The sequence below is a fragment of the Rhea americana genome, unplaced genomic scaffold (genome assembly GCF_003343005.1).
Source record: "Rhea americana isolate MKP2758 unplaced genomic scaffold, rheAme1 scaffold_248, whole genome shotgun sequence".
NCBI lineage: Eukaryota > Metazoa > Chordata > Aves > Rheiformes > Rheidae > Rhea > Rhea americana.
In genome coordinates this window covers 99,004-112,169 of record NW_028186366.1, presented here as the reverse complement: position 1 = coordinate 112,169, position 13,166 = coordinate 99,004, and the positions used below count along the sequence as shown (strand labels likewise).

At 38.5% G+C, this 13,166-nt stretch overlaps 1 protein-coding gene across 1 annotated transcript in view; it reads left to right on the top strand.

Annotated features, from left to right (window-relative positions):
• The window catches only part of INVS (inversin), a 101,425-nt gene that overhangs the window by 84,585 nt on the left and 3,674 nt on the right, over positions 1-13,166 (top strand). Inside the window, exons 12-15 of the mRNA XM_085306805.1 lie at positions 7,339-7,640; positions 10,016-10,811; positions 12,195-12,427; positions 12,965-13,045. Of these exons, the coding sequence (XP_085162931.1) occupies positions 7,339-7,640; positions 10,016-10,811; positions 12,195-12,427; positions 12,965-13,045 (1,412 nt within the window). The remainder of the gene's footprint in view (positions 1-7,338; positions 7,641-10,015; positions 10,812-12,194; positions 12,428-12,964; positions 13,046-13,166) is intronic.

Genomic DNA, 13,166 nt, shown 5'->3' with positions numbered 1-13,166 from the left:
TGCTGCATGATTGTGTAGTATTCCTGGAAAGGTGATGGAGCAGCTCATCCTGGACTCCATCTCCAAGCACATGAACAGCAAGAAGGCGATCTGGAGTAGTCAGCATGGATTCACAAAGGGGAAATCATGCTTAACCAACCTGATATCCTCCTCTGATGGAATGACCGGCTTAGTTCGTGAGAGGAAAGCGGTGGATGTTGTCTTCCTTGACTTTAGCAAGGCTTTTGACACTGTCTCCCATAATATAACAAGTTGAGGAAATACGGGCTAGAGCAGACACCGAGGTGGATTGAAAATTGTCTGAATGGAAGAGCTGAGAGAGTTGTGATCAGTGGCACGTCAAGTTGGAGGCCTGCAGCTAGCAGCATTCCCCAGGGGTCAATACTGGGTCTAATCTCATCCAATTTATTCATCAGTGACCTGGATGAAGGGAGAGGGTGCACCCTCAGCAAGTGTGCTGATGATCAAAACTGGGAAAAGTGGCTGAAACACCAGCAGGCTGTGCTGCCATTGAGAGGGACCTTGACAGAGGTGGAGAGATGGGTAGAGAGGAACTTCCTGAAGTTCAATAAAGGAAAGTGCAGGGTCCTGCAGCTAGGGAGGAATAATGCCATGCACCAGTAGAGTCTAGGGGCTGACCTGCTGAAAAGCAGCTCTACGGAGAAGGACCTGGAAGCCCTGTTGGACAACAAGATGACCATGAGCCAGCCATGTGGCCTTGTGGCAGAGAAGGCCAATGGTATCCTGGGTTGCATTAGAAAAGCACTGCCAGCAGGTCGAGGGAGGTGATCCTCCCCTGCCATTCAGCCCTGATGAGGCCACATCTGGAGTACTGTGTCTAATTCTGGGCTCCCCAGTACAAGAGAGACATGGAGCTCATATGAGATTTTCCTCATGTGAGGAAAGTTTTAGAGAGCTGGAACTGTTGAGCTGAGGGTGAAGGGCATGGTGATCCAGACTGATGAGAATCAAAAATTGCTGTGGAGGAGACAGGTTCCACCTGACAGAGTGGCACAGAAGTATTTTTGCTAACAGGCTGACCAGCTTGAAAAGGAGAGCTTTAAACTAGGCATCACAGGGGAGGGAGATAATGACTTAGTCAAGTGAGGAAGTGGTGAAGTGGATTGGAAAGCAAAGCGTGCTAGTTGTTGATAGAGACCTTGAGAACAATAAAAGAGGGTGGAAGTGGGCCCACCTGAAGTGTATGCACAAATGCAGGCAGCCTGGGAAATGAAGAGCTAGAACTCTGCATGTGGTAACAGAATTATGACATTGACATCCCATAGTGGGATGGCTCACATGTCTGCAATGCTGGAATTGGAATGGAATGCTGGACAGATACAAACAAGCTCCTCAGAAAAGATATGCAGTGAAAACAGTGGAGGAATTGTCCTTTGTGTGAAGGAGTAGATCAGATATGTGGACCGCTTCTATAGGATGGATGGCAGTCCAGTTGAGAGCTTGTGGGTTAGGATGAGAAGAGGCAAGGCTAATAAGGGTGACAGTGTGGTAGGGGTTTGTTACAGAATGTACAGGGAGGTGAGGAAGTGGATATAGTCTTTGCTAAACAATTTAAGAATGTCTCAAGATCACAGATGCTAATTCTAATGGAGGACTTTAAGCACCCTGATGCCTACTGGATGGAAAAATGTGGCAAGATGGACAAGTAGTCAAGAGGATTTATCGAGGGAGTCAGCGAGAACTTCTTGATGGCACAACTAGAGGAGATGCCTAGCTGGATCTGATCTTCATCAGCAAAGTTTCCCAGGTCTCTTTGCTTAGAGAAAGGATTCAGGGAGGAGGGGAACTACCAGGAGTGGAAGAGGATTAAGTAAGGGATTGTTTGAGAGAACCTGACCCATAGAAGTCTATGGGACCAGATGGGCTGCATCTAAGGGTGCTGAGAGAACCACTTGAGGGCCTTGCAAGACCACTCTCAGTCATCTTGGAAAGGTCACAGAGATCAGGGAAGGTCCCCAATGATTGGAGGAGAGCAAATGTTGCACCCAACTTCAAAAAAGGCCGAAATAACATTCTGGGGAACTGCAGGCCGGTCGGCCTAACTTCAGCCCCTATCGGGGAAGCTCATGGAATGAGTCATCCTGGAGCATGCTTCTAGGCATGTGAAAGGGAAAGATGTGTTGGGGAATGGAAAGCATGGATTTACCAAGGGTAAATCCTGCATTACTAATCCAATCACCTTTGATGATAAAATGACTGGATTTGTGAAAGAAGAAAGATCAGCGGATACTATTTAACTTGACATTAGCAAGGCTTTTGACACAGTCTCCCATGTATTCTTGTATCCAAGTTAGGACATCACAGTCTGGCTGCTTGGGTAAAACGTGAGTTAGATGATGGAGCTCAGAGGCCGGTAACTAATAGGTTGTATTGTGCCTGCATGCCTGTAAGAACAGATTACTTCAGGGGTCTGTCCCAAGTCCTGTCCTGCTGAACATCTTTATCAGTGACCTGGAGGAGGCAGCAGAGTGCATTTTCATAAAGTTTGCAGATGACATCAAACTGAGGGCACCAGTTGATAGACTCAAGGGCAGGGCTGCCATCCAGAGGGGACTTAGCGGGCTGGAAGTGCTGGCAAACAGGAACCTTAGGAAATTCAGTAAGGACAAATGCAAGGTCCCACACCTAGGAATAAAGGATGCAGGCTGGGAACTGAGCAGCAGGGAGCAGCTCTGCAGAAAAGCACCTGGAGGACCTGTGGACAGCAGGCTGGACATGAGCCAGCTGCATGTCCTGGCAGCAAATAATGGTGAACAGTATCATGGGGTGCATTAACAAGCRTATAGCCAGTTGACAGAGCAAAGTGATTATCACCCTTTATTGAGCAGAAGGTTGGACTTTATGATGTCCATTCTAACAGCCATAAATGGGTAGTATAACAGATACTTCCCCAACTGGACTGAAAGTAACTGGTTGTTAACAAGTTAAGTAGGGTGGAGAGCCTGGCAGGAGGAAAGCACTGCTTTAGGATGGTGGCACGGAAGCCATCTGGGAAGGAGACGTTTCAAAAATACTCTCTCAGTCTGCATGCAGTCTTTAGGAAGACTATATTAAAGGTTTAAAGCCTACACAAAGGAAAATGAGGTCCAATATACTGGGGGGGTCTAAAAGTCTAAAAGGGCTGCAAAACTCCTTAATTACTATTTCACCTCCCTCACAATCATCACAGTAAGTTCCAAAATCCATACTTCTCTCTTTTTATTAAGTCTTCTGGATTTACTTCTGAACAGTTGGAGGAAACTAGTTGATAATGAAAGGCAACTTGGATGAAAATGACAAAGATTAAATATGGCATGATATTTAGGAAGAGCAAGAAAACAAAACAGTTCATTAAAACAGCTTTCAATAAATTCAGAAAGTGTTTCTAGCAGTAAGAGAGTGTAGTAGATTATGAATTCCTTCAAAAAAACTGCTAATAAGGCTTAAGTTCAGAGAAAATACAGGAAGAACAGCAGAAAACAAGTTTGTCTAAATAATGAGCTTTTCAGCAGCCTGAAAAAGGAAAGGGTGTATGGGAATTTGGTGCAGTTACTAAAAATGAAGCTAATACTAACATACAAAGATAAAAATTAAACTGAGTTGCAGAACAAGAGCGGCTAGCAAGGGATGTGAAATATCACAAGAAAACTTTGTGAAAATATGCACTGTAAAAGGAATAGTAAAGAAAGACTTGGTCCACAAATGATGCGAAGATGAATGAAGTGTTCTATATCTTTTCTTTCTTCAGTCTTCATTAAGTGTGTCAAAAGGCATCAAATAAACAGAATTCACACGAGCAAAACTGTTTAGAGACTAATTGGATCGGTGAGATGTTCTCAGATCAGCTAAGCCTGGTAAAATTTATCCTGGCACATTTAGAAAACTGGCTGAAAGTGATTACCTTTAAAAACTTTCAGAGGATAGGTGTGACTTGAATAATTATTGAAAAGAGCAAACAATATCTGCCTTTCCAAAGGAGAAAAGGAAGAGACCGTTCAACTCAACTTCAGTTGAAAGAATAATATTGGAACAAGTAATGAAAGAAATTACTTCTGAGTATCTGGAGAATAACAAAGCAAAAAGCAATGGCTAGCATGAATTTGCTAAGAATAAATTATGTCAAACCAGTGCAATTTCCTTCTGTGACAGAATAACAAGTTCTGTGCCATGGAGAAACCATGGTGGTGGTAAGATTTGTCTAAAGTTTTCATACTCACTCATTCTCATTAGCAAAGTAGAGAAAATAAGGTTGAATTAACCTGTGATTAGGTGGGTGAAAAAGTGGTAGAACATAAATAAAGAGCAGTTCTTAATAGTTCAACTTTGAACCATTAAACTTTGAACTTTTGAAGGATATATTGATTAGGACTTCACATAAATCCAGCCTGAATCTTGTACTTGTATTGAATTCAATATTTTCATTTAAAAATTAGACTATTGAATTTTCAAGTGGCAGCAAGATCCAGAAAGAATGAGTTAAAAGTCAGAATGATGTTAATACATATGAGAAATGATTGAGGAAGAAATAGATAGTTAGATAAGGACATATGCAGAGCTCTGCATGTATGGAAATACCAACATAGGAATGCAGAATGACTGACTTTTTAGCATTTCTGATAAGGGCAATCTGCTAAAAGGTTAAAGTAGATCAGAAACTCAACTTGTCAAGAGTCAATAGCATTAAGCCTTTAAAAACAAACATCATGCTAGATTATATAGCAGGGCCAGCTATTTGTACAAAATGAAATGTAACTTCTGTTTGTCCAGATAAAGTTTCAGCTCTTCAGAGAATCACAACTGGAGATCTATTTTCAGTGACAATTTTTTGGATAATTACTTGTTCTGCTTTTTATTTTTATTTTTTATTTTTTTTCCAAAGATGACTGACTGTGAGCTACATATAAGGAGGCAGGATATGTTTGGGCATATGAATGAGATGTTAACACTAGAGTTTAATAATGTCAAATATAAATGAATTACTCACTCAACTTCAATCATATTGCATAAAAACAAAGATTTTTTTTTATTGCTAATCATACAGTTTGATATTGGAATAAGGCTCAGCCTGACAACTATCCAGGCTTATGGACATGTTCTAAAATTAAGATGGCCTTCACAGAGGAGAACGATTTCTCTTGGTGTCCTGATATATGTCAAGACACTAGCTCTAGTTGTCTAGCTTAAGAACCAATTTTGGATTCTGTTGAGTCAGTAGAACATCCTGAAAAAAGAATCACAGCCCTTAGGTTGGGAACCTGTTTTCTCTACCTGTTTGTGAAACCTGGTCTCTCAACTTAGACAACAGTAAAACTTGAAAATTTTGAGTTTTGTAAATATCCTTCAGTGTGAAATGAACTGATTTGCTGAGTAAATAAAACAGAAGGGGAAGTTCATAAGTATTAATAATTCTGCTAAAGAACTAAGCTAAACAGTCTATTAAATAACTAGGCTCCACTGTGACGCCTAGGATGACAGTCTATGAAGAGGGAGCTTTGAAAGATCTTCCATYAATTATTTCATTGGTTCAATCTGCAAAATTATCACATAAGCAAAGTGTGTTTTAAAAAAAAAATCCCCTTAAACTACATTTTATGTCTTAGTCCTATATCTCATTTTCAGTAACTTTATAATTGGGGTGTTGCTAAAATTAGTGTTTTGAGTTAATCTACTAGTTAGTCTAAAGAGTACAGGCCACTCTGGCTTCCTTGTATATTGGCTGTCTTTCACGCTTTCTTTTCTGATGCCCTGAGTGTGGAAGGCTAGTAGTAGGCTGCTTAATCCTTGCATTGAAAAGAAAATGTTCCATGAATGCTAAGGTCTAATTTATGGATCAAATGGCAAAGTAATGGCAGTGAGATCTATACTGTACAKGAGACAGACACCCTGACATAGTCTCTTTGTGGAATGCCAATATTATTTGAAACTAGTCACTTTTTTTTCCTGTGCCAGAGGGAATACTGAACCTCAGACCACCAAGAGTGTATTTTGTGGATCAATTAGCAACTTTTTAGGTACCAAGTTCAATCAGCTTCTGCGGAGCGTACTTGATATAAGATAGTAGTGACAGATAAAGTTAAGGCTTCTCCCTAGCGGATCACACTGAAATGACATGTACTGGCACTGATACAACTCACAGGAACTGAGGATGGCATGCTGCATAACTAACCTGTCATATGCTGTACTGTGAGCTTATGTGTCAACAGGCTGCAAATGACRTCGCAGCACTGGAAGCAAGTTAAAATATCAGGCAGCTACACAATATGACATTTATCACCTGTCCATTCTAACAGGAAAAGTGTCGTAACTGAAGCTTAATTTATCAAAACAAATTCAATCCTAGTACACAGGTAGGTAGGTAATGATTGCTACTTCCTGTTGGGTCTATTCTGCTTTGTAGGAAAAGAAATTTAAAAACTAAAATATAATGACATCTCATTRTATTTCAAAATAATCTATATAACTTTCTTCAACATATGCACCTTTTCTACTCATCCAAAATTCTCCCTTATATCTCCTTTTTGAAGAAATGCATGACTTTTTTTTTTTTCATTTTGGAAGACCAAAATGTCATAACTGTAATGGCAACACATATGCACACAATTTCTTAATTCATGTATCATGCTTTCAGTATTTATCATTTGTATAATGTGTAATCAGGTTATGTTAAAAAAAAAAAATTACCTAAGGACAATCTATCAATGATAACGTTATACCAGCAATAGAGTAGCTGTTTTAAAGCTGTTTTAGGATTGATTGTATTATTACATAGTAACAATGAGAAAAAGTTTTAGCAGAAATGACATGTCTTTCCTGAAGTTTTCTAACTTGTTTTCAACTAAATACAGTGCATTTTAGTACTACTAATATTATTGTTCATTGCTGCTTAAAAATGTAATTATTAGGATCCTGTATCTTGTCTAGTTATACCTTTTTGAATCCTTTCATTCGAACTTTTTTCTCCTTTGGTTCAAACAATAAAATTAGTCAAAAGGGAGACTTTTTTTTCCTATTTTTATAAAAAAGCTAAAAGTTTCATTGTTTTAAATACAGAAGTGTTTTTTAAGTCAGTTTATTAAAAACTGCTTCAAAATGAATAGGAACCTGGCTTATAAAGATTTAACCTTCATTAAGCTGTAGGTCCAAGCCAGCTGTTATTTTTTTTTGATCACACTAAGGCACTTGAATGTAGTACGTGGCCCTTTTTCATGATAAAAATGCCATACTCAAGCTTTTATTGTAGCTCTGTCAGGTTCCTGGAGATTAATATATTCGTCAGATACGTGCTCCTAAGATTTTGTTTTTAAGAGTTTATTATTAATATATTGACTTCAATTACAGGAAGCGTGAAGAAGAAAGTAAGAGAAAGGAAGCCAGGCTGCAGAAAGGAATGCAGAACTTGGAACAGACTATGTTTTGTGTACAGCTAAATTCTGGAAATCAAGAGAATACCAGCAATGTCATGCAGTTACCTAATAAACAAAGTGATATGCAGAGTAAGAGACCTCTCTCCTGCAATGCTTCTCGAACCCAATCAGGGGGAAACAGTGGAGGTTCATCTAAGGCTTGCCACAACAAAGGGATACCGAAGGAGAGTTGCTTGTCTGCAGAGCCTCAAAGTGAACGTCATAAAATCAAGCAAGGTTTGTAATCATTTAATTAGCCCACTGATCTATTTAGTGAATGTCTGGGGATGTTTTGTGTATAGAATCTATTCTACTCTTTTCCATCATTTCTTATTCTTTCATTATTTAAGATATCCATACAGGCTAAAGTTAGATATGGATTCTTCTAGTCTGTCAATTTCAATAGTCAAAAATATCAGTATATATAACATCTGTAAAAATAGGACAGATGCTGTTACAAGCTTCGTTTGGAGGAGAGGAGCTTAAAAACGTTTGACCTATCTTTGGGATTCCTGAGCATTAACTGAGAAATTGTAATTCCTCTTTTTCAATGAAGAAGTTAAAATTGCGCAGAGTAACATCGCTAGCATATAGAGGGACCTGTTTTGGCAGCTTCATTCTCTATGTTAGGGTCTTCCTATGGTTTGTCTTTTGTTGGCTGTTGTTGAGAACCCTCCAGGGTACTTTTTGAGAGGTGAGACTGTTACAGAAATTGTGCTACAAACCAGTATATGTCTAAGCTGCTTCTGTTGTTAGACTTTTTTTGCCCTGCTCTGCTCTTTTACTTTTTCCATCTGTAAATGCATCATTAGTTTGTATCAGTGCATTGACCACTCCAATGTTAGTTTTGTGTGTGTGTATACATAWATATGTATATAAGTATGTACACATGTATATGTATATATATGTATATATACACATATATATATATATGTACACACACACACACATACTTAAATAATGTTTTGACCAGTTCTGGTATGAGCCAATTTATAGGAACCCATAGCTCAAACATTTCAAAACTAGTCATGTTAAAATATGTTTTATATCATTAGAAATAAAAATCAAATAAATAGTTTGCTTAAGGGAAGCTGCAATAACTCCTTCAAGGTGAATCAGATTAAAGTTAATACTAGTTCATTTGGAAATTCTACTAATTGGAAATTGATATATATATATATATAAAAAAGGGTCAAAGAGCTGTTTTTACTGAATCATTTTGCCCAGATTTCTTTACCTTTTACATGGAAATGTCATGTTAAACAGAATACTTGACTGTGTTGTTGCTTTAGGAGACATATATCTTGGCCAAGTCTCTGCTAGAGATGTTAAAAATACTAGCAAGCTTTATCTGCATATCACAGAATCATAGAATGGTTGAGGTTAGAAAGGACCTCTGGAGATCACCTAGTCCAACCTCTCTGCTCAAGCAGGGTCACCTACAGCATATTAGACAGGGTTGCAGCCAGGTGGGCTATGAATATCTGCAGAGAAGGAGATGCCACAACCTCTCTGGGCAACCTGTTCCAGTGCTTTGTCACTTTCACAGTGAAGACATTCCTCCTCACATTCAGACGGAACTTCCTGTAGTTCAGTTTGTGCCCATTGCCTCTTGTCCTTTCACATGGGACAACTGAAGAGAGTCCAGCCCAATCCCCTTGACACCCTTCCTTCAGATACTTAAAGACATTGATAAGATCCCTCCCCTGCACTCCACACTGGAGTGCAAACCYGAAAAATCTCCAGCTACCATGTACAAGCTCTCCTTTGTTAGGAAGCTAAATAGGACTAAAAAGAGAAAAATAGGACAGAGAAGGACCAACTTACCAACTTGTAACACGCAGAAAAAATAGAAGGAGAAAGAAAGAAAGAAGGAGTATTCAAGAAGAAGGGGATATTCAAAACCTGCCTGGATGCGATCCTATCTCGGTGATCCTGCTTGAGCAGGGAGGTCGGTGGCTTCTAAGTTATTACCATCAGAATGCTTAGAAGAGGTTATCATATATGACTTACTGACCCCCCCAGGCCTGGAAACATAAAATCTGCAGCAAGGGAAAAGTGTAAAGGACTTTATATTTTGATTTAGATTATCAAGGAAAATACTGAGAAACCAAGTGCTCTGGGCTTCCTGGGTCAGTGGATTACACTGTTCCTCTAGAAAGAGCTYATTATGCACTAGGATACAGTGTGGACAGAGCAGAAGTTTAGCAAATAAACTTGATGCAATGACAGTCTGTTACACTATATCAGTGGTGCATGTAGGCATGTTAAATAGGATTGCATCCTTTTGCCATGTGGTGAGGTAGTTTCTGTGGAGAAAAACAGTGTATCAAAGTAGGTGAAGACATCATAGATACATTAAAAAAATGTTCACAAGGAGAAACAAAAAATGTTCACAAGGAGTGTGTATGTGAAAGAAATCTTTGTAGAATGGTAAGCAAAAGATGATGTCTGGGTCTATGCTATTCCCTCTTTTGAGTCTTCCTACGCATACATTTTTTTTACATTTAAGTAAATCCTAGTGTGCCTCAAAGATAACTGAGAAAAAAAAATAGAGAAATAAGCTCTGTTCTGCTGGATCAGTGACTGAATGTTTGTTTCTTTTTCTCTAGGTAAAGAATTATTGAGAAAACACACCAAAAGCAAGTTAACTTGTGTCCATTTCCATCATGGCAAAGAAAATGAGGGAAAAAAAATTGAAGTGAAACATCAAGTTGCAGCTGCTATAAAGCTGAATGGAGAAAAGCATAATGACTACACCACTGAGGTTCATGGGAACAGGAAGCATACTTCTGCTTGTACTATCACTAGCGTTAAAGAAAAATCGAGAGTTCAAGGTCAGTCTTCATCTGGTAATGGGGACCATTGTGAAGGAACTACTGTATTGTGCAGTGGCAGTTGTACTGGTGGAATTGTAAGAAATTTGAGGCAGCATGAAACTGTTTCAAAAGGCAAAAGGCATCATCAGGTATCAAGAAATAAAGAGGTAAATGGTGAGAGATGTTCACCAGCTGGCTCTAGTAGGCCAGGAAGTGCCAAAATGGTATTTGTAAACACCAGAAATGACAGTGTGCATGCAGTAGAACAAACTAACGATGTGGGAAGCAATGAATTAGCTAAAAAGACCTGTCTTCTGTTGTCTACTGAGGCAGAATCTACAAGAACTGTGCCAAGAAATCCATCAGCATGTTCTCTTTCTGATGACAGTTTGAACTTGGAAAAAACAGATGTAATTGGGTCTAGGAATGCAGATGATCAGTTATGTTCTTTTGCCACATGGCAAAGTACAAATATTGAACAAATCCCTTTAGAGATTCGAATGCAGGTAATAGAAAAAGAAAGAACAAGAAAAGAGCTTTTTCGGAAGAAGAACTATGCTGCTACAGTTATACAGAGGACGTGGAGATGGTAAGACTACTTTTTAGTAGCTAAAGAAGAGTAAGATGCATTACATTAGACTTGTTGCCAGTGTACTTCATTTGGTCCTTCTGCTTATAACATTATTCAGTGATAAATCTGGAATTTAATAATTTTTCACCAAACAAGTGGAAGTGTGTACCAGTTGCCTAGAATTATGTTAGTAGTTCATAAAAGTGTGAGTAAAGTGATGACTTGCAGTAACTGGAAAAGCTATTAAACTTCTATTTCAAGCACTGATATTTCTTTACAGAAAGCAGATCAAGATATAGATGAGCCTAGAGTTCACGGCAAGGCCATGGCCAAGGGTTAAGAGACCACAGGTGTACAAGCATGCCATATTGAAAAGAACTTGCGGCCTTAGCATGCCAATCTTGCAAGATAGTAAAGAGGCATAAGGTTATGCTGCCTACTTCGAGTGATGTTTCCTAGCTTCAGAAGTCCACTGTGTTACTAAATAATTTTGCATAGTGGAGTTCCTTGTTGCACAAAATGCCAGGTAGCTAAGAGACAAGTATTACCAGCTTGTTTGTGGAGGTCAAGAAGCAGTATTTCACACATTACTTTGTACAGTTAACTTATGAAGCATGAAGAAGTTTTGCCTTTCTCTGAAACAGCAGAGGCTGCCTGTTTCTAGAGAGATGACATACCAGACCAGACAACCAGTGGTCCAAGCTGGCTGTTCTTTGTTCCTAAACTGAAATGTAACCATTCAAACATTCACACTGGCTCAGTAAATTCTTCTGTTTGCTGCTTTTGCTGCTCTTTTACTGTGTTCTTTCACTGATATCGGATCCAAGAAAAAAAAAGGCGACCTTTTTGCTGGTGCCATTAGCCACTGAAGTGAGAAAGTCATGTAGTCTACAGTTATCACTAGGAACAGGACTGTGAAAACATGCAAGACCATAGCAGCAGTGGCAAGCCTAGAAGACAAGGAGCAATTTAATGGAAGGGGAAATAGTGAAAACTGGGAGACTGCTCAAACCAAGGTAGGGGAGACTCTTCAGAGAGTGGGTTTAAAGCTGCTCACATTCATCATAAATATAGTAAATCATAAATACATACATAGTTTTGGTCTCTTCTAGATTTTCTCTATGTTACAAAGCAGCAGATAGGCYGATGTTGCAGTACTGTAACTTTTGTTATTTGTAATGCCAAATCTGTAATAACTGTGTGAAATTAACAGATGCATCTAGAATTTAACCCTTGTCTTCTGATCAAACACTTCTCATCCAGATGACTTACTTAGCACATCAGTGGGAGTTCTGTTTTCCCAATTATTCATGTAATTCACCATGTGAATTGATGCATGGAAAGCACTGAAGATAAAACAGGTCACATAAAACAAGTGCTCTTCTCTTTTCTGCTCTCTAGTTACCAGCTAAGACAGGAGTTATTTCAGCTGCTTAGGGCTAAGCGGCAGTGCAAAGAAGATGAAGACAAATGGAGACAAGAGACAGCTGCCTTCCTCATTCAGGTTGCTTGGAAGAAACAGCTGAGCCATAGCCCTCTGAAATCAGATTCTTCATGCAAAAATCTAAAATCTATAAACAAATTCAGTTCAGCCATAAAAACAAACAAGCAATCCATCCTTAAGCAGATATATGGTAATTCTGTCTTTGTTATAGTTTTAAGACTTATGCTTTTATTTTTATAACTAACAGCATTCCCTTTATTTTCGATTCTTCTAGAGATATCATACCTAATTGTTAAGGATGTAGACTATTTGTTAATTGTTAAGGATTTTTAAGTGTTGTTTACAACTTCTGGTTTTTTGATTTKTTTTAAAAAAATAATTTTAAGAGTATGTTCTTGTTCAGTTTTAATATCTTCTAGATGACCATCTATCATGAAGCTGTAGTTTAGATAGTCAAAAGGATTTTAAAAAACTAAAGCTCATGATCATTTAATATATCTCGTTATGTAGCTACTGCAAGATGTATTCAAAGTTTATGTAAAGTTCTATTAGGGTTGTAACAACTGCCTGTTACACAGAATGTCTCATGAGTCTCCTCACCATAAATGTAAATCTACATGAAAATATTTTGAAGATAAAGCTGCAACCAAGTTAAATACTCTATAATTATATATAAAACTACACCTTCATATGATAAGCAACATTCTGTCTGTACTGCTTATTAAAGGACATTCTCAGGAAGGCAAAGTTTATCAGCCAACAAGACCTCCCTCTAAGCTTAAACTTTCTGAAGTGCATCTGGCCTCAGGTAAGGTAAAATAATTGGTTATATTCCTGCAACTGTTAATGTTTATGTACATGAGTTTAATTTCATCTTAGGGGAAGAAAAAAAAAAGAAAAATGCCTGCAGTCAGATTTGTTTGGGATGT